General features: G+C 34.9%; 2 protein-coding genes across 2 annotated transcripts; both read right to left on the reverse strand.

Moving 5' to 3' along the window:
- Positions 1-6,408: 6,408 nt before the first annotated feature.
- On the reverse strand, positions 6,409-8,137 carry LOC132277963 (putative EG45-like domain containing protein 1). Its single transcript, XM_059779800.1, has 3 exons — positions 8,032-8,137; positions 6,676-6,950; positions 6,409-6,522 (listed from the first exon to the last, which is right to left on the reverse strand). The coding sequence occupies exons 1-3, from the start codon at positions 8,135-8,137 to the stop codon at positions 6,409-6,411; spliced, it is 495 nt and encodes a 164-aa protein (XP_059635783.1).
- Positions 8,138-11,161: 3,024 nt separating this feature from the next.
- On the reverse strand, positions 11,162-12,234 carry LOC132277964 (putative EG45-like domain containing protein 1). The gene is made up of 2 exons (XM_059779801.1): positions 12,129-12,234; positions 11,162-11,439 (listed from the first exon to the last, which is right to left on the reverse strand). The coding sequence occupies exons 1-2, from the start codon at positions 12,232-12,234 to the stop codon at positions 11,162-11,164; spliced, it is 384 nt and encodes a 127-aa protein (XP_059635784.1).
- Positions 12,235-21,635: the final 9,401 nt, after the last annotated feature.

Genomic DNA, 21,635 nt, shown 5'->3' on the forward strand with positions numbered 1-21,635 from the left:
AAGAAAATGACAAGAAGGTCCTTGAATTCATTAATGCACCATTCTTTAATTCCAATATCATAACTACCCATTATTCAACTTTTAACTTTTTTGTACCTTATTTACTTTCTTTATTATTATTTTTCCTTTCTTTTTGTTTTTTCCAGAAATTCTCTCAAAGAAAATAATTTATTCCATACAAATAATTTTATTTTTGACCGTTAAAAGAAATAATTTATTCCATAGTGACTTTTTTGGTACAATCAAAAGAGATATTCAACAAAGTTATTTTTTTTCAATCATGTCAAAAAAGGTAACTTTATTTTTTTGTAATTTTTTATGGGTCGTGTCAAAATAAATAATTTATTCAATATATATATATATATATATATATATATATATATATATATTTGAGTCTTATCAAAAAAGATAATTTATTAGATATTATTTTTTTAATTCTCTTCTTTTCATACCCTTTTTTTTGGGATCTTGACAAAAGAAATAATTTCTTCAATAGATATATTTTGGGGGAAGTGAGTTTCATGTCAAAAGAGATAATTTTTAATGATTATTTTTTTTATTTTTTTGGTCCAATCAAAAGAGACAATTTATTCAACATAATAATTTTTTTTGGTCTCATTTTATTCCTTTGTCAAGAGAGAGCTAAAATATTAAATATTAGAGATAAGAGGTTTAAAAAGTAATAATTATTTACTTGTAAAGTTAGGGTTAAAATTACCATTTCATTTAAGATTATAGTGAAAATGTTAAAAAGTGGAGTGCGAATATAGCTTCCCTTAATATATTGTAACTATAGTTTTTTACTTAATTTGAATTTTAAAAACTAATAGGGCCACAAATAATTTTCTTTGCAAACCACCGTTAATAATCATAGATATGTAATCATAATATTTTTTTATTTTTATTTTTTTGAGAAGGCCAGCTTTATTAAAAAAATTTGCTTGCCCAACAAAATAAAAAAATTTGGAGGACCAACTTTAATTTAAACATCATTAACAACATAAATAAGTACCATAAATAGAGTTTTTGAAAATTCTTTGGAGGGTCCTCGAAAAATTATTATATACTTAAATTATAGAGTATCGTCTTTAATGGAAGCTTATTAAATTGTATCAATTCTTTAATATTTAGTGCAAGAATCATTTTTCATTCTTTAATTTGTCTTTTCATTTACAGTGTAATTTGTCTTTTTATTCGTGTGTTTGATGTGCAGGAATGATATGAAATGACCATTTTCATTCTATTATTTGGTTGTAAATATGAAATGTGTATGAATAGAATGATAATAATCATTCTAGTATTTAGTTGGACCAATTTAAAATTTGGAATGGAATCAATTTCAAATTGAATTATTCAAAATATCTCTATTAGTAACAAATAAACTAAATTAATAAAATAACATTCTCTAAAAAAAATTGAAAAATAAATGGTGGCAGCGGCAGGTGTAGTGATGATGGTGGTGGAGGTGGAAAACGGTAGTAATATAGGTGGTGGTGTTGGAAAGCGGCGATGGTGGCAATGGTGGAAGGCGGGAGTGGTGTTGGTGGAAGGAGGTGGCAGTAGTGTGGTGGTGGTGGTGGTGGTGGAAAGAGATAGTGGTGTAGGTGGCGGTGGTGGAAGCCAATGGAGGTGACTGTGGTGGTGGTGGAAGGCAATTGAGGTCGTGGTGGTGGTGGTGGAAGGTGGTGAATGGAATAAATTTTAAATTGAATTCTCCAAAATATCCCTCTTACTAGCAAATAAATTAAATTAACAAAATAATATTCTCTAAAAAAATTAAAAATAAATGGTGACAATGGCGGTGGTGGTGGCAATGGTGGAAGACGGCGGCTGCGATGGTGGAAAGCGGTAGTGGTGTTGGTGGAAGGTGGTGGTAGTAGTGTGGCAGTGGTGGTGGAAGGAGATAGTGGTGAAGGTGGTGGTGGTGAAAGTCAATGGAGGTGACTATGATGGTGGTGGAAGGCGATTGCGGTGGTAGAGGGCGGTGACGGTGGTGGTGGTAATGGTGGTCGAAGGCAGTGGTAATGGTGGTGGGGGAAGGTGGTTGTGGAAGGTGATGGCGGTGGCGGTGGAAGGCAGTAATGTAAGGCGGTGGTAGTTGCGGTGGAAGTCAGTGGTGATGAAAGGCGGTGGCGATGGTGAAAAGCGATGGTGGAAGGTGGTAGTGGTGATGAAAGGCGGTAGTGGTGATGGAAGGCAATGGCGGTGGTGGTGGTGGAAAGCGGTGGCGATGGCGGTAGAAGGCAGTAGCAGTGGTGAAAGGCAATGGAGGTGGTGGTGGTGAAAGGCGGTGACGGTGGTGAAAAGCGGTGAGCAATGGTGAAAGTCGGTGGCGGTAGTGGTGGTGGAAGGCGATGGTATTGGCGGTGGTAATGAAAGGCGGAGGTGGTTGTGGTGGAAGGCAATGGTTGTTTTTGGATTTGGAATATTAGAATTTTTTGGAAAGTTGATTTTTTCAAAAAAAATTAACGGAATGGTCATTCCATAGATTTAGTTGTGGAATGGATTTTCATTCACAAGAATGATCATTTCCACTTTAAATCGCATACTAAAAAATTGAATGGTTGGAATGGGTATATTCCATTTCATTTCATTTCTGTACACCAAATACAACATTAGTGTCCATGACGGGCATTCACGCATGCCTATTATTCCAACACCAAAGTGAATACAAATAAATAAAATAATAATAATAACAATTTCGATATGATTCTTGAGCTTCAAATCCTGAAAATCAGGAGAAGAAAAAAATGGCGTGTTAGCGTTATAAAAAATAAAAAGATAACAATAAATTCAATAACACTATCATGAATTTTTCTCAATTAAAAATAATCATTGTATTATCTTGGAAACATATTATAGATATACCTTAATCACGGCATAATTTATTTTTCATTTTAAATTAGGTATTATATTTTTCCAAATTTGTAATATTTTTTTACTAAATATATTTTCATGTTTTAATTGCTTCTAAATATTTTATAATAAAAAAATATTACCAAACATTCAATCGATTACTTTTTGAAACACTCCATAACAAAGTACTCCTGTTTTGTTTTGGGTTAAAATAAAAATCCAAAACGTTTTCATTACCAAACAGTCCCAAAGTGAGGGATTATCAAAAATAATTAAGTGGGGACACTTTTAAGTTTTAACAAAAATTATGAATAATTTTGTAAATAAAAATTTCTTTTTTAGTGGGGGTAGCTGTCCTCATTAACTTTTTTTTTTTTTTTTTTTTCTTGGAGCACGTGGCCCCATAACATGTACTGTTTAAGTTAGAAGCGCGGCTCAAAAATAAGACCTCAACAACTTATTTCTCTGATCCCTACTATACCCCTAAAAGCATCCTCAATAACTCCTTAAGAGGTCCCGTACCAAGGAAACACATGCCCACTCAAAACACCTCCAAATAAATAACAAAAAATCCCAAGTAAAACACATACATACATATACACCCACAATCACGGCAATCACACGGACTAGTGATGGAGGAATTTTTGTCTATGGTGTACCACCATTGAGTCCCTACTGCATATGCATGCATCAGAAATTTATGTTCTGTCAGAACCAAATGTTGTGAAGAAAAGGTAAGCATATATTGAGATAGGAAAACAAATGTACAGGGAGCCCAAGGAGGGGGAAGAACAGAACATAATACCAAACAGAAACAAACAATAACATCAACAAAAGCTAACAAACAGCAACACCAAAAATTTATGTTTATTGATGGCTGTGCATTTGCTGGCTGTCACACATGGCTTCTTTCGGATGACTAGTCATTTTGGATGTTATATGAAAGGTTAATTGGCTGTTCACTCACATTTGGTGGTGTTGTTAGTTAGCTTTTGTTGCTGTTATTGTTTGTTTCTGTTTGGTATTATGTTCTGTTCTTCCCCCTCCTTGGGGGCTCCCTGTACATTCCTTTTCCTATCTCAATATATGCTTACCTTTTAACTAAAAATAAATAAATAAATAAACAAACATAGTTAATGGTGGCAGTAAAAAAGCTTTAGTGTAAATTACAATGAGCCGTTAGAGCATCTCCAATCGGGCTCTCATTTGGGTTGTCAATTCAAAATATAGCAGGTGGGCTTAAAAATGAGCTCTCCAATGCAATGTTATTTGGGCTGCTACTTCCTAACTTTGTTATTTCTTATGTTAATTTTAGCAAAACAAATAACAATTGCTATATGGGCTGGGGCTGCAGAAAAGATGGGACCGGCTCCAATTTTGCACCATGTATGTTGCTTGCATAGAATAGCTATCAAATGGGTAAATTTTTTTTCTTTCAAAAAAGTTATATATATATATAACCTACAAGTTAGAAATTACTGAATAGTACTGATCTCCAAGGCATCTTGTGATATCCCTGGCCTTCTAGGCCTCTTAAATATTGGATATATATACTTTGAATATATGTATTTGTACTTAAAAGGACTAAACACACACACACACACACACACACACACACACACACACACACATATATATATATATATATATATATATTTTGGTAAAGGTAAAATTATTAAACAACATTTTCAATAATATGAAATTGAAAAAAACAATCATGCTCAGTGTGTTTTCATGTTGATATTAATCTAGAATACTAGCAGGAACAGAGTGATTAAGACCATTTTTTTTCCTCATTATTTGCGCAAAAATATAATTGTGAGCAGTTACATTATTATTGAGACTCTCTACAAAGCATTTCAAACTTTCGAATTGTACATAACTGCCCTGCCGAGTTGTTGTTTATACAAAGAAAAACAAACAAATCAATGACTTAATGCCAAATCTTGGCTCTTCTATAGCACCACTCTCGTTGGATCTTTCTTATTTCTCAGTAAAAATAAAACAAAAATATATAGCAATATAGTAATTTGTGAACATAAGTTACATAAACCGTGGCAAGATAACCTGGTTGAAGGAGGAGCCATGCATAATAAAAAAAATAAAAATAAAAAAAGAAGAAGAAGAAAAGAAAAGAAAAGTGTCAATATTTTTATTTGTTTTTAATAAAGCAAACAAGCTAAATAAAATACAAACACTCTGTTTAAAGTCGAGAACGAGAATACAGATGGAGGCGATTGGGGAGGCTAAAATAATTATTATTAAAATATTTTGTTTTTTAATAATAATATAATCAAATATAATATATATATATATATAAATTCCTGGAAAAAATTTAAATATATATATATATTATTTTGTTTTATCTCTCTTTTTTTCTTTTTTTTTGGTTCCTTTTTTGACCAGATTTATTAGATTTTTGCTTCTTTTTAATTAGGTTTAATTTTAGTTTCCTTATAAGGTCTACAACTTGACTTGGAATGTGTTTAATATTAATATTATTGATGCAAATATAAATGGTGAGAATGATAGTTGAAAAAGAATGGTGGTTATGTCAAAAAATAGCATTTTGCATGAAATGCACCATTAGAGCAGAATTGCTAAAATGTAGCATTTTGACACTGTAACACTTGTCAAAATATAAATTTGACATGTGAAAATGACTTTTAACATTGGAGATGGTCTTATTGATTCATTTTTAAACTACTCACCCACGTTTGATAAAGTTAATAAAAACACTCAATTATCACCCGTCACATCTAATACATTGTGAACTGGTATTATTATCATTTGAATTGTTAATTAACTTATTTGAATTATAAAATTATCTTTTTAATAGAACAAAAAAAAACCCTTTTCACCTCATTCCTTCTCTAACCTTTATCTTCTTCATCACAACTGTCTCTCTCTTTAACTCAACTCAACCAAAAATAAATAAAAAATAGCGACCATGTAAATACAATGCCTTTTTTTTTTTTTTTTTTTTTGGTTAAAAGGTAAGCTAGTGTATAGATTGAAAAGAATGTACAAGGGGCCTCAAAGAGGGGAGAAACACCATACAAACATAAGCCATCCCATAATGGCAATAAACTCAAAATAAAACCCCAAAGCTCAAATAGCTCAAAAGCATAACTATCAACATGAGTACTAGTAAAACCCCACCATGTCTTCACAATCATCAAATAAAGGAACACAACCATGTCTTCACAGTGATGTTTGGACAGCAGGTAAATCAGAACAGAACTTCGAGCAACACTTCCAATCTTGCAATGTAAATACAATGTTGTTCTATTGAGGGAGTCTATTTTTTATTTTATTTTATTTTTTTTTTAACCATTCAAAAAAAGAGTCTATTTTTTTTTGCTTGAAAGTTAATTCAAACAGACATCCATTACTTAATGGGGTTGGAACTCTTAAAACTTTTTTTTTTTTTAATTAATTTTAAATTTTTTGAAAGGAGAGAGATGATAGCATTCAGATGAGAAGAACTCAGTCAATAAGATATCATATATTTATTGAACTGCTTACATATAACCGCAGTCGTAACTAAAATTATACCAAGAACAACCCAATTTCAATGGCATGCTTTATTTCGATCAGTCTTTTTACTAGAACCATTTCCCTTACAAACTGCTTGAGAAACATCTCTATAGAGAACTTCAAACCCTGTAAAAAATGACAAGAAAACCAAACATGTCATGAGATTATCAGGGACAGACACAACTTAAATACAACTCAAATAAAGAACTAGTAGTATACTTATTATATAAAGTACTAAAAAAATAAAAGAATTAATTAATTATATGGCTTAATTAATACGTACTGTTGGTAATCAATTTTGATTATTCCGGCCACCGGGTTGGCAATGGTGGCAAAGGCTTCTCTCGAGAGATCTAGGGTTCCTCCGCACCCAGGACAGTGATCAACAATCTCCACCCACACAGTTTTGCCAGTGCAAGGGTGTGGCACGGGATTTGTAGGGCCTGTGCAAGTCACTTTGAACTTTTTGCCGCAAATGGCTCCATTGTTCCACAGAGGATCACTGGCTGCAGCTATCATTGCACCATTGTTCTTGTTTCCATAACATGCCGATGCTGCAAGTAGAACAAAATTATTTAAAGCATATCTTGGCATACATATTTTTGATCACCACACTGATTTCAATAAGATAGTGCAACAAACTTTAATGTAATATAAAAATTGTGCACAAAATACCCCTTCTTATTTATTATGTGCCCATCATCTCTTTGCAAATTGCCATTCCGTCCCTTCACAGTTCACGGTTAATATATTGACCCAAAAAAAAAAAAACAAAATTAAACTCCAAAATACCCTTTTAAAATAGCCAAAGCGACCCTAACACACTTCTATACATCGTAACACACACTAGCTCTTGCAACCATGTATCTCTATTTCTTTTTCGAAGTTAAATTAAAGCAAAATATTGCCGTTTTGAGGACTCACAACAATAAACCTTTTTTTTGAAAATAAGAGATCATACTATAATCGCAAATTTAATATTCTTAATTAAAATTTTGTTAGATTTAAAGTCCAATTTTAGTATAATTAATCAGACTTGAATTTGAAAAGTAAGCAACACATGTCACATTATCACATTATCGCATGTGGGGCTCGTCGGACACTTGCTAAACTATGTGGTTTGATAAAACTGACTGAATTTTAATTGTTAAAATTTGTGGTAATAAAAAACTAAATATTTTATAAAATTTTAGTATTCAAAATTTTGCCCCATTTTTAGTGCCGCTTATTGTTTTCAATAATACTCAAATTGCGTTATCAAACACATTTAATTGAATAAATGTTTAATCCGTTCAAAATTGAGATAGTACTAAATTAAGTTGTCAAACAATACCTAAGGATATAATTACTAGCAAGTAAAAATTACAACGATCTCCCTTCTAACTCCCAATAGAATGGTATATATCTCATTTGTTGATTGTAAAAGAAAAAATTAAAAATTACACTGACCTCCTTTCAGATGAGGTTCAAAATGATAAGCATTTAAATATCAAATATATCTTAATAGTAATTTAAGTAGGTGGAGATATTGAGGCCTACAGTGAGATGCATTTCACTATTTTATGTGAGTGAGGATGATGTTTATGTAGCAGTGTGACGCATACATATGCATATTTACATGGGAGAGTGACTCACGTGTATAACTTGTGTAGAAAGTGGCTGTTCCTGGTGTGGCAGAAGCAAAGGAAATTACGCTTGCAACAACGCCAGCGATAATAAGAGCACAAATTTTCATGGCCATCTCTCTTATTTTTGCATAATTATAAAATAATTCCTTGACCTCTTGCTACTACCAAAACACTACTATAATGTGCTATTCCAGCTTACAGATCGACAGTGTCTATTTATACATGAAACTTGGGATACCCTGGACTTTATTCCAAATTAGGGGTCTGGGTCCCGGGAAGTCATAAATATTCATTTAGAGGGGCCAAAATAATAAAATAAAATAAAATAATTGTAATGGATTTTCAATGCAGACTATTAAGAGCATCCCCATAAATGATACTTCTATGAAAAGAAAAAAATAGAGATAAGAACAATTGAATAATGCCTTTCAAAAAAAACAATTGAATAAATGAGGTTGTCAGGGGTCAAGCATTCTTAAATTTTATTCTCTATTTAATTCATAAAAAATAATATATATGTATAATGTATGTGTGTGTGGGTGTGTATATATATATATAATATAAATACATAGTAATAATATTTAACATTTTTTAGTTAGATTTGAATTTTTAAAAGCAAGACTAAAAAAGGTTGATTGGAATTTGAAGGTGCCACAAATAATTACTTTTGCAAGCCACCTTTAATAATCACACACACACACACATATATATATATATAACTATAAATTAAAAAATCCTAAAAAAAATTGGGAGGACGAGATTTAATTTTTGTTATATAAAATCACCATTAATAATCATAAATACCCCCTCCCAAACGAAATAAATAAAGAGTAAAACTTGCATTTGTGATTAGACAACATTATTGATGAGTAGGACATATCTATTCACCGTTGAGTAAGACAACATTACTGATAAGTAGGACATATCTATTCACCGATGAGTAGATAAATAAAATATTTAGATTAACATTTTGTGTTGAGCCGGCTAAAGTTACCATCTAATTAGGGCTGAGGTTTGATGCTCTTAAGATGCTCATTACCTAAGGCCACAAAGTTACCTTGTACTTGTAGCTTATGTGTTCTTGATGAGACATTGAAAATTGACCCCTTTTTATTTTTATTTTTTTATTTATTAACCCAGGGTGTCCGTGATAGCACGAACCCTTAGAATCCCTCAACAACCCGACTAATTCTCGAGGACCATAGTTATCAAAATCGCGATTCTGAGTCGTAGAATCGCACGATTCTACGACTCAGAACTCAAAATCGAGTCAAATCGTAACAAAATTACTCAATTGGTAGAATCGGGGGTAGAATCGTAGAATCGGAGGTAGAATCGTAAGATTCTACAAGATTCTACCGATTCTACAAAATTGGTTGTTTGGGCCTTTATTTTTGGGCTTTTTTTATTTTTTGGTTGGTTTCTTCTGGGCTACAAAATAAAAGAGGCCTGGCCCAAGTATAGTATACAAAGTTAAATATTTATTCTATAGAATATAAATTATTTTTCATTAGTGGCAGAAAAAGAAATATATATATATATATATATATATATATATATATATATATATATATATCAATTATTTTTACCATGCATGTCGATGTTCCATAATATATTTTTGTGTTTAATTATAAAAAATTAAAATGATCAATTATATCTCAAGGATGCATACCCATGACTAATAGGTTTAGGCAAATTTTGGTTTCATGATCAATATTTTCATTTGATTAATTTTTTTTTTTTTTGAAGGCTTATCATATATATTAAAAATTAAAAATAATTTAAAAGTTTAAAAGACTTACCATAGATGCTAGCCAAGGTATAATCTTGTAGTCTAAACTAATAATATAATGAGATCGAGTTAACACGTGGTGGTTCATTAATTTGTTGTGCTAACTCTTGATTAATTTAATATTTGTGACGAATAAGGTCGTAACACTTGGATTGGTGGACAAAAAGGTCTTTTTATTTCTTCAGTTTTCGAAAAAAAAAAAAAAAAAAGGAAATTGCATAGAGTTAATAAAAAAATTTCCTTTTGATATGTAATTTTAATTTCTAACTTTGGAGACGGATGAGTTAAGATTTGAGATTTGTAAGGTCATGTTATTTTGAACTATATTTTCTTTTATTTATATTCGGACTTTGAAATATTGCTAGGATTTGAGATTTGTGAACTCATGGATATTTAATATTGTGTGTTTTGACATCATTTTTGTTATATTTTATAGATTTTATTGTTTAAGAAGTTAGTTTCAATTGTTTTTTTACAATTTAGTAGAATCTTACGATTTACGATCCGATTTTACGATTCCGATTCTACGGAGCCCAAAACCATTCTGCGTAGAATCCCGGAAGGGCGCCTCCCCACCCGGGCTGGGTAAGTCACTGCATGGCAGCGAAGGCTAGCCACAAAGAACACTCAGGGGGACTCGAACCCCAAACCTTGGGCTTGTTAAGCTCCAAAATTCAGCGAGTAAACCACTGGGCCATATCCGAAGTGGATGAAAATTAACCTTTTTGATTTGGTGTTGGCGCATAAATATTAGTTGTAGCAAACTTAGGAAATTATGTTGATGCATAGTTGTTTTAATGTGAACTCTCTCTCCATGGAATCCATTGTGGGAGGAAATGCTAGATCGAGTTAAGTTCATATATATTGTAAATGTGTGTGTATATATATATATATATATATATAATTTTAGGAGCAAGAGATTGTGTATGTTTTGGTGTGGATTGCTTGGGGTTGGGGAGTCTTTTATTTTTTTATTTTTAATTATTCAAAGTTAAATCAAACACACGTCTATTATCCACAATATGCTTTTAACTGGTTAGGTTGGTTTTTTTTTTTTTTTTTTTGGGACTAAAAGTATCATATATTTATTGAGCTTACATATTACGGCAGTCGTAACTTAAATTATACAAAGAACAGCCCAATTCCAATGTCATGCCTTATTTCGATCAGTACCGGATTGAGAATCATCTCTGTAGAGATCTTCAAACCCTGCAAAAATCACAAGAAAACCAAACATGTCATGAGATTATCATGGACCCACACAACTTAATCAGCTAAAGAAATCCTGATACACTTATTATATGAAGTACTAAAAATAAAAGAACTAATTAATTATATGGCTTAATCAGTACTGTTGGTAATCAATCTTGACTATTCCGGCCACCGGGTTGGCAATGGTGGCAAAGGCTTCTCTCGAGAGATCTAGGGTTCCTCCACACCCCGGACAGTGATCAACAACCTTCACCCACACAGTTTTGCCAGTGCAAGGTTGTGGCACGGCATTTGTTGGCCCAGTGCATGTCACTTTGAACTGTTTGCCGCATACGGCTCCATTGTTCCAGAGAGGATCACTGGCTGCAACTACCATCACCCCGTGGTTCTGATTGCCATAACATGCCGATGCTGTGGAACAAAAATATTCAAAGCATACCATAAACTTGGCATGAATATTGCCCCTTAGATGACTCAAATAACAAAAGGAATGAGAGATCATACCATCTGATTGCCATGCACGCTCCATATGTGATATCAATTAAGATAGTTGTTAATTGAGATTTTATCGGATCGATTTAGACTCCAATTTTGATATATTAATTTAATTCGGATTTGAAAAGTAAGCAACACGCATGCATCACACTATTGCATGTAGGGGGTGAGCTGGGTAATCCAATTGGTAGAGGCACTCCAATAAATCGTCTGGGAGTATAGATTCGACTCACCCCATATATCATTCTCCTCTCCCTCCTTGCCATGTCAAAAAATATATATTAATGATGTGATTTTAGACTTTCCTTCTAACTTGCAAAAGAATGGTATATATTTCATATGTTGTTTTAAGAAGGAAAAATTACAATGACCTCCCTTCTAATGATTTTTTGTTGGGTTGATGCATTTCAGAACGAGTTAGTTTGACGTGAGGCGCAATATATAAAAAGAAAATGTATAGCGTTCGAAAATCAGACCTATTCAATTGCATTTCTGTGAATGAAATATGTCACTCCTCATTCGTTATAAATTCAAATGCATCACATAAGCATTGATCATGTACACATGCATATTACATGGGGATAGGCACAGAGAGAGAGACTCACGTGTATAACTTGAATAGAAAGTGGCTGTTCCTGGTGTGGCAGAAGCAAAGGAGATTACGCTTGAGACAAGGCCAGCGATAATGAGGGCACATATATTCATGGCCATCTCTCTTGTTTTGTATAATTAGTAAAGAAACCCTAGACCACTTGCTACTTCCAAACACTACTATAATGTGCTAATGCATCTAACGTACAGTCAATCTTTATTTATAAAAGAATCCAAGGATACCCTAAACCTTATTCCAAATCAGGATTATGGATCCTTGGGGGAGCCAGAAATTAATATTCATTTAGAGGGGTCCAAACTAGTAATTTAAAACTAAATTAAATACAATAATTGTAATGAATTTTTTTTTTTTTTTTTTGTCAGTGCATTTTAATGCATTTATGAAAAGAAATAGAAAATAGCTGATAAATGAGGTTGTCAAGAGATAAATGAGGTTATTAAGCCTCAAGCATTATTCTCTTTAATTCATAAATAGATCGAGTATTAATAGTTGTTATAATAATTAATATTTATTTTAACTAGATTTGAATTGTTAAAAGCAAGACTAAAAAGGTTGATTGAACTTTGAAGAGGCCACAAATAATTTCTTTTGCGAACCTACTTTATTAAAAAAAATCTAAAACATTTGGGAGGGCTAAATTTAATTTTTGCTAAATAAAATAACCATTAATGACCATAAATCACTCCTTGGCAACCCATGTTATTTCACATGTAATCTCTTGTTGATAAAAATATTTTGAACCTCCCTTCAGATGTGATGTTGGAGGTTCTAGTTGATTGCAATTATGCTTCTATTTAATTTAATCCAACTTCTTTTCCTTTACTAATTCAATCACCCACCAATTTAGAGGACACATTACCTAAGGCCACAAAGTCATTAGCGTCCACATTGAAAATTGACCTTTTAATCTTAGTTATAGCGAACTTAGGAACTTAAGTTGATGCATATATGCATAGTTGCTTGAATGTGAACTCAGTCTACATGGATTTCATCATGGCAGGAACTATTAACTAACACGTACTACATATTGTAAGAAAACAATAATAAAATCTAATAATCATTATTACTATCATATGATTCATTATCTATATATTTAGAGAGGGGATTCTGTGCGAGGAAAGGGTGACGTTTCAGTGCATAGCTCAATACGGGGCTGCACGGAGCCTCAACAATGGACTCCGAAATGATGGGATCTTGATTCGTATATTTAAGTGATTGAACATTGCATTAAACTATATCAGTTCTTCAAGGTGTTTTTTAATTTAAATAAATAGTCGCATAAATGAAGATTTGTTTTTGGTCGACAGAACTACCTCTAAATTTTTTTACGAATGGTATGCCAAAGAAGTCGGGAGTCCATCATCCTATTCGAAGAGAAAATATTAGAGAGCTGAGGGCTGTCTCCCATCTCCATGTGTTAGAATGGTTTTTGCAGAAATTAATTTCAAACAAGCTCTTCATATATATATATGAGTACGTCTCCATTCAAATTTATGCATTTAGACTATGAATTTTATTTCAACTTACAGTACATGGTATCCGAATTTTAAAAAAAAAGAATTACATGGTATCATCTGTGGAAAAGGTTTCTGTGTCCATGCCTATTATTCCAGCACCAATGTACATAAAAATTAAAATAATAATGATAATAATTATTCCGAGTAGCTAGGATTCTTGACAGCTTCACATCCTGAAAATCAGAAGAAGAAGAAAAAATGGTGTGTTAGTGTTACACACACACACACACACACACACACACACACACATATATATATATATATAATATTTAAAATTGAATTGATATGAATGCATTACTAGTAATCGTTGTCAATTTTGCCAGCTGCAGGATCAGCAATGACGGAAAAGGCTTCTTAAGAGAGATCAATGATGGCCTGGCATGCAGGTGATTGGCAGCGATCCACAATTTTCACAGTGATACTGTTGCCGGTGCAAGGGTGTGGTACACCTTGGTTGGAAATATATAATCATTTGAAGCCTGGACAATTTGAACTGTTGTGATGGGAATGAGAAGCATCGCCGCTTCTCTCTCATATCAAAACAGTATGCAACTTCTCACTCAAATTAAAAGAAGTTTTTTTTTTTTTTTTGGGTTAAAGGGTAAGCTTGTATTAAAGAGATGAAGAATATACATGGTGCCCCAAGAGGGGAGAGAACTGAAAGATACAACCCAGCCAAAGAAAACTAAACAAATCTAACCAAAACATAACATAGCAGCACACTACTGCCTACAGCTAAATGCATAACCCATCCAAGCACAAGCAAACACTGCCTCAAGCAAATTCTGCACAGCTAAAAGATTAACCAAGAATGCACTGCAGATGATGAACAGGCCTGCACAAAAAGACCGTGAAGATCTTGCTCAGTTGTGATTTGTCTAAGGTTGGAATCCCTTTTAAGCTTGATTGCTGCAAGTTGTGCTCTGGTGCAAGTCTTGATTTGAGAAATGATATGCTGGTGTGAGGTGGAGACATTTCTAAAAGCTCTAGTGTTTCTCTCCTGCCATAAGAAATAGATTGCTGAAGAAAGCAAGAGTTTGTGAGTCAAGAAATCTGAAAAGGTCCAATGTGTTGAGCACCAATGGATTAAATCCATCCAACAATTAGGGATTAACTGAAATCCTGCTACTTCCTGAATGAAACTCCAAATCCATGAGCTGTAAGAACACCGGAAGAATAGGTGATCCAAATATTCATTCTCTGATAGGCACAAGTAGCATCTATTAACATAGTGCTTATGGAGCATTGGTTTTGAATCTAAGGTGTAAAGTCTCCCTCTAACTACTAACCAAGCAATGCAGCCATGCTTTAGAATATGATTCTTGAACCAGATAAGTTTGTGCCACACAAAGGTTAGAGATGGTGGAGCAAAACAAGTAATGGTATTTGAGAAGGAGTACGTACTAGTTGGACTAGGGAGCCAAACAATGTTGTCTTGTTCATCAAAGGGGGGAGGTAATGAGTATAGCTGAGAAAGAAAATTCAAAGATTGAAAAAACTGTAAGTGACTAAGTGATAAGGGAACCATCCAATGATTAGTGGAAATTAGGCTATCAACTGAGGCCATGAGGTCCAGTTGAAGAATTTCCATGTCATTGAGCCTTATGTCACGAAGTGATTCCTAAGAGGCTTGGAGGATGGAAGACACGCATGCTGGTTGGCAAAAAGCAGAGTTTGACTGGGAATGGTTCTAGGGAAGGGGCGTGCAGGAGCACAGGATGGAACCTCTTCAGAGTTCAGGCAGGTCGACTCGGTTGAGTGCGAGGAGCTTGTCGCTGGTCGTGGACTTGACTATGAAGAAGGGAGTTGGCCATCCCTGCTCAAACTGGTCGGGAGCTAGAGTCGTTCCCCTAACAAGGCCAAGGCAGGCCGAAACCAGTCAGCGTGTATCCTTAGGAGGGTAGGTCATGGTAGCTGACCAGGGCGCTTGCGCGAGTGAAGCAACGCCTTGGTGCCGCACGGGCCGTGCCGCTGCACCAAATCTCTAGGCCCGTGACAAATGGTATCAGAGCAGGACTTGGGGTAAAGCACGGTGGGGTGCCATCTTGTCGGTCCGGGAGGGTTCAGAGAATAAAAACAGTGCACTGAAGCTACATCAATGAGGAAGAATCAATGTAGTTGGGGGGAGAGCCTCCATCTCCCCAGGAAAAAGTGTCAGTTGAAGTTACCCACTGGAGGGCCGGAGGGCCGTGCGCACCAAAGTAATTGCTTAGTCCTTGGGTGATGCAAACCATGGTGAAGGGCGAGCATCAAGTCGGCAAGAGGCCCTTGCTTGCTCGGGATGTCGCGGAGGCGGTATGACGGAGAAGAGTCACGTCCTTGAGGAATGGACGTCCCCTTGGTCCGAGGCCTATCATTGGGCGAGTACAGTGCAGGGAGCTGCACAAGGAAGCGATAGTGGGAAGGCAAGCATACCGTATAGAGGTAGACTTTGGAAGGGAGTGAACACAGTAGTGAAGCGTCGCACTGCGACGAGGGCGTTGCAGGATTTGGGTGGGGAAGAGTGTCACGAAGTGATTCCTAAGAGGCTTAGAGGATGGAAGACACGCATGCTGGTTGGAAAAGAACAGAGTTTGACTGGGAATGGTTCCAGGGAAGGGGAGTGCAGGAGTACAGGATGGAACCTCTTCAGAGTTCAGGCAGGTTGACTCGGTTGAGTGCGAGGAGCTTGTCGCTGGTCGTGGACTTGACTATAAAGAAGGGAGTTGGCCATCCCTGCACAAACTGGTCGGGAGCTAGAGCCATTCCCCTGACGAGGCCAAGGCAGGCCGAAACCAGTCAACATGTATCCTTAGGAGGGCAGGTCATGGTGGCTGACCAGGGCACTTGCGCGAGCTGAAGCAATGTCTTGGTGCCGCACAGGCCGTGCCGCTGCGCCAAATCTCTAGGCCCGTGACACTTAGCTGTTCCATAATTGGTCCATTGGGAAGCCAGTAGTCAATCCACAGCCTTGTATCTTTACCATACCCCACCCTATATTTGATAAGCCCTCTAGCCATTTCCCTTAGCCTCAATAAGCCTCTCCAAAATCCAGAATTGAGTGAAGAAGACTTTACAGTCTAGAAACTTTTGTCTTTAATTAAGTATGAGTAAGTGCATGCCACCCAAAGGCTCTATTTCCTTTGACACAGTTTCCAAATATGCTTCAGATTAGCAATCCTATTTGAAATCTCAATATCATTAAACCCCAAGCCACCCAATATCTTTGGCCTGCACACTGCTGTCTAAGCCACTTTTGTTCCTTTTTTCTTAAATTCAACCCCAGACTAATAAAAGCTTCTCAGAAGCTTGTTGATCTCATCAAAAATCTTCTTAGGTAACACAAAGGCCTGAGACCAATAGGACTGAATAGAGCACAGTACTGATTTAATTAACATAGCCCTCCCAACATGAGATAAAAATCTTGAAGTCCAATTCCCAATTCTTCTTGTAATTTTCTCAACTAATGAAGTGCAATCCCTTGCTCTGATTGCTCTTGAAGGCAATGGTAAGCTAAGATAGGTAACTGAAAGAGTTCCAGCTTCAAATTGCAGCAGTGACAGTGTGGATGATTTAGTCTGGCTATCCATTCTAGAGAAAAATGCTTTGCTCTTAGGAAGGTTAAGTTGCAGACCAGAGAATGTGCAGAACAAATTGATAGCATCCAGTAATGTGTGGACAGAGGAGAGACTGGCATGAGAGAACAGTAGAATATCATCAGCAAAGGTGAGATGGGTTAAGGAAAATTTCTTACACCTCTAGTGGTACTTGAAATTAGGGTTGTTCATAATTTTACAGCTGATTATGAGGGATAACACCTCCATTGTAAGAACAAAAAGCAAAGGGGAGATGGGATCCCCTTGTCTAATACCCCTTTTGCCTTTGAAGAAACCAAAAAGTTCTCCATTGAATGAGATTGAGTAGGATGCCGTGGTTATGCATTGAGACACCTAATGGACAAAAGTTGATGGAAAGCCAAAAACAGTCAGTGCATCCAAGATAAATTGCTAATGAACTGTGTCAAAAGCTTTCACTAAATCAATTTTCAGTGCACAATTAGGTGGATGACCTGACTTGGTATAACCATTCAACAGCTCATGTGCCATATTTATATTCTCAGAGATATGTCTATCCTTAACAAATGCATTTTGATTGGGGCTTATAAGTGAAGGGAGAACAGAAGAAAGCTTAATAGAAAGTATTTTAGAGATGGCTTTGTAAATAAGATTATAACATGATATTGGTCTAAAATCAATAATTGTTGATGGATTAGGTTTCTTAGGCACCAAAGCAATATAGGAATAGTTAATCTCAGTAAGCATTCTGCCAGTAATAAAGAAATCCCTAATTACAGCAATGACATCAGAACCAATAATGTGCCAGGAATGAGAGAAGAATGAGGAATTAAACCCATCAGGCCCATGGCACTTAAATGGATGGAATGAGATAATGGTACTTTGGATTTCAGAGTCAGTGGGAATTGCAATGAGAGAGGGTAAACACTGGTTTGGGACAATCTTCGTAATGTAAGAGCTGAATGATGATGTACCTGGATAATGCTAATACTCATGACCAAGAATAGACTTGAAGTGGTTAAAAATTTCCTGTTTCATTTCATCCCCATTCAATAATCCACCACTGGAGTTGGTAATGGACTGGACCTTCCTTCTATTTGCCTTTGAGCTAAAACTTCTCATGAAAAAAGCAGTATTCTGATCACCCTCCTTGAGCCAATGAATTTGTGTTTTTTGCTTGAAGAACATTTCTTCTGCCAGTGAGAGCTCAAAGGGCTTAGTGGACAGCTCCTTCTCATTTAATCTCATAGAGTCATCTACTGGATTAAGGTCTAAATTCCTTTGACAAAGGGAGAGTTCATCCCTACATGCAACTACCCTTGCTGAGATGCTACTAAAAGAGGATTTATTTAGCTGTTTGAGGGGTTTTTTAAGGGCTCACAGCTTTTGGACAAGAATAAACATTCTTGAACCATGGACTTCACTCTGCCATTCTTCTGAAACAATGTGAAGGAAGGTAGGATCCAGTGCCCAAAAATTAAAGAACCTAAAAGTGATATTCTTTTTGGGTTGAAGAACACCAAACCTGACCACCATTGGGGGGTACGTGATCAGATAAACCATGAGGCAGAAATTCACACTCAGCCTGTGGGAAAAGAGACATCCAAGAGTAATTGATAAGAACCATATCCAACTTCCTTGAGATATTAGCACAGCTAAAACTTCCATTTGTTAAAGATGATCAGTTATGTGATGCCTCGAACTAGTGTGTAATTGGCCTCCTTTTATAGCCACAGAGCACCTTTCTCTATCATATACAGTATAAAATAATTCTATGTATAAATATTTTAATAAGAAGCATACATAGGCCTGCCATAGATTATCGTCTTGTTATATGTATGTAATTGCTTATAATCTAACTTTAGTGATCTAAGATACGTCGTTTAGGTAGATTTTGATTGACTTGTAACAAGAAAGAGGTACAAATTAAGTATAAACTTTGATTGTTAAATAGTTGGCATAAAAGCAAAGACTCCAATTGGGGCTAACACCACTTTGGGGACTGGGTGGCACAGCTTTAAGAAGCAGTAGAGAAAATGCCTCTAAGTTACTTAAAAACTTTCGCCTTCTTTAGAATATCCAATTAAGCGGGCCTATTTATTAGTAATTTGTCATTTTAATCAATTTATATATATGAGACAGTCGTTATCAAAAGCACAAGTTAATTATCTATCACGTGCCTCAAAACCATATATTGACTGCAAGAGGTGGTAGAGTGCTTTAATTAGTTCATAGGTAAAGAAAAATAATATTGAAAGTGAAAGAGAATATGAAAAGAAAATGAGGAGAAAGAAAGAAAAACTGAGTTGTGAAGAAAGGAAAAGACTAAGAATTTTTAATTTTAAAATCTAAGTGCTAGAAATGGTCAAGGGGGATGGGCTAAACACTTACATACTTCCTTCAAAGAATTGTTTGCACTCAAGAAAAGTTAAACTTTAGACAGATGTTTCATAAGGCACCAGTGTCAAGTCATGACTTACCCACTTGATCAACCCTTTGGGGTTGCAACCTAACCTTTTGATTCAATGGGTACAAATCATCCGCATTGCATGAACTCATAGACATTACTCTTTATATTTATAGGGTTTCTCATACTCATCCCTAAGGCATAATGTTGTTGATGTGATATTAAGAATGACATTGCCCTGAATGAGTCCAAGATGGGCATACTTTCACAAGGTATAAGTTATATATTCCCTTGGAGGACTCACCTAAATAGGAGTGTCATGAGGTCGCGACTATTAAAATTGGGGTGTTCTCTAAAGTTTCCATTATGAGAAGTAAGATGCGAGTACATGACCATTAATAGAGGTTACCCGCCTACCAAGTTTATAATTAATCCTATATATGTGATATGTTTAAGTTTGGTCAAGGGGGTTGGATTCAAGACATAGTTCACCTATATGCTTCAAATGGAGAGTATATGGTAGGTTTAAGTTCAGAAGGCATCTACGCCCATTGCATGATATTAAAAGTTGCCCAAATATATATGGTATATATTCTCTATGATTTTATTTTTATTAAATAGGTGAGGACTATTAGAATATTTAATAGAAATTATAAATATTATTAAATTGTTTATTATTATTTATCATTATTATTTTTATTATCAAAATATGAGTTTATTTTACTTTAATTCCTAAATTTTAATGAGATAAAACCGTTACAAATTCAAAGTCTACAATGTCTATAAAAAGGCCCTCATTATATACAATGTATATATAAGTATAAGGGCTACGAGTCTATCCTAAGATAAACCTTTTTCTATTTTGTTCTTCTTTATCCTTGAAATATTATTACATATAGAGAGTATTTCCATGTTATGTTTGGGACCATTTGTCTCTCCTACTTTGGACGTGCTTGATGAAGACCATTCATGGATATGGGTTGTATTTCGGAGCCGTATTGTATAAGTTGCATAATACGGAATGGTTGTAGAAAATAGTATGGATAAGCAACCTAGAGGGAGGTGAATAGGTTCAACTTGCTCTTTTATTCGATTTTTGTTTAAATTAAATTACTGAAATAAAAGTAACTTAAAACACTCACAAAACGATAACTTAAAGTGCAAGTAAAGTAAAAAATGAGTTTAGAAAAACACAAGGTTTTTAGCGAGAAAACCTAGTCGGTGAAATCTAACAATCGAAAAAACCTCAGAAATTGTCACGCAATCTCGAGTAAAAAGATTCACTATGTATGAAGCAAAGTACAAATGACTTCAACTCGGGTTCACACCCTATCACTCTACCAAAAACTAATTGCATGTTGATTGTCCTTAGCTTTGCAACTTTCTCGTTCAACAACTCTCGACCTTAGGCTTACTCTTGATTTCTATAAAAGGATCGCTGCTAGATTAACCAACATTCTACGAATGCCTTGATCCCTTCAAAGCATGATATTTTCCTCCTTTACTTCAAAATCAGAATTTTTGAAGTTGAAAAGAAATTCTGACTGACGACCGATAGTAGTAAAATCTTCAATCACACAAACTCCAATCAGATGATGAATAACTACTTAAATCACTCAAGTGTATGGTGTGTGCTCTCAAAAATAGAAAATAATAAACTTTGAAAATCTAACACAAAGGCTTTTTTTAGGGTTTTGAAATCTTCAATAAAATAGCCATGATCAATTGTGTGTGAATATAAGTTTAGAGAACTAGAGAGGCCTAGTGGGGTTAGAAAATTTATTCAATTTCGTGTTAAAACACCCCTCCAATTTAGACTCAAAAGGGTATTAAAAGTTGGAAAAAACAAAAACTTTCCTTTTTGGTTCAGGGAATTGCAACCCGTCCTACTTGAAAATGCAACTGATTGGACTTTTCCCAAGGGTTGTTTTTCGTCAGGTAATGCAACCGGTTCTAATATGAAGTACAACTGGTTGAACTTAAAAAAAAATAATAATAAAAAAATAAAAAATAAAAAATAA

Source organism: Cornus florida, unplaced genomic scaffold, assembly GCF_030987335.1.
Source record: "Cornus florida cultivar Cherokee Brave unplaced genomic scaffold, ASM3098733v1 CherokeeBrave_3.0.0_Hap2_Chr10, whole genome shotgun sequence".
Lineage (NCBI taxonomy): Eukaryota > Viridiplantae > Streptophyta > Magnoliopsida > Cornales > Cornaceae > Cornus > Cornus florida.

Coding starts and splice junctions, on each gene's coding strand:
- LOC132277964 (XM_059779801.1), bottom strand. CDS start 12,234: ATGGCCATGAATATATGTGCCCTCATTATCGCTGGCCTTGTCTCAAGC. Junction 11,440..12,128: donor TTTCTATTCAAGTTATACAC/GTGAGTCTCTCT, acceptor TTTGTTCCACAG/CATCGGCATGTTATGGCAAT.
- LOC132277963 (XM_059779800.1), bottom strand. CDS start 8,137: ATGGCCATGAAAATTTGTGCTCTTATTATCGCTGGCGTTGTTGCAAGC. Junction 6,951..8,031: donor TTTCTACACAAGTTATACAC/GTGAGTCACTCT, acceptor TTCTACTTGCAG/CATCGGCATGTTATGGAAAC. Junction 6,523..6,675: donor AAATTGATTACCAACAGTAC/GTATTAATTAAG, acceptor CATTTTTTACAG/GGTTTGAAGTTCTCTATAGA.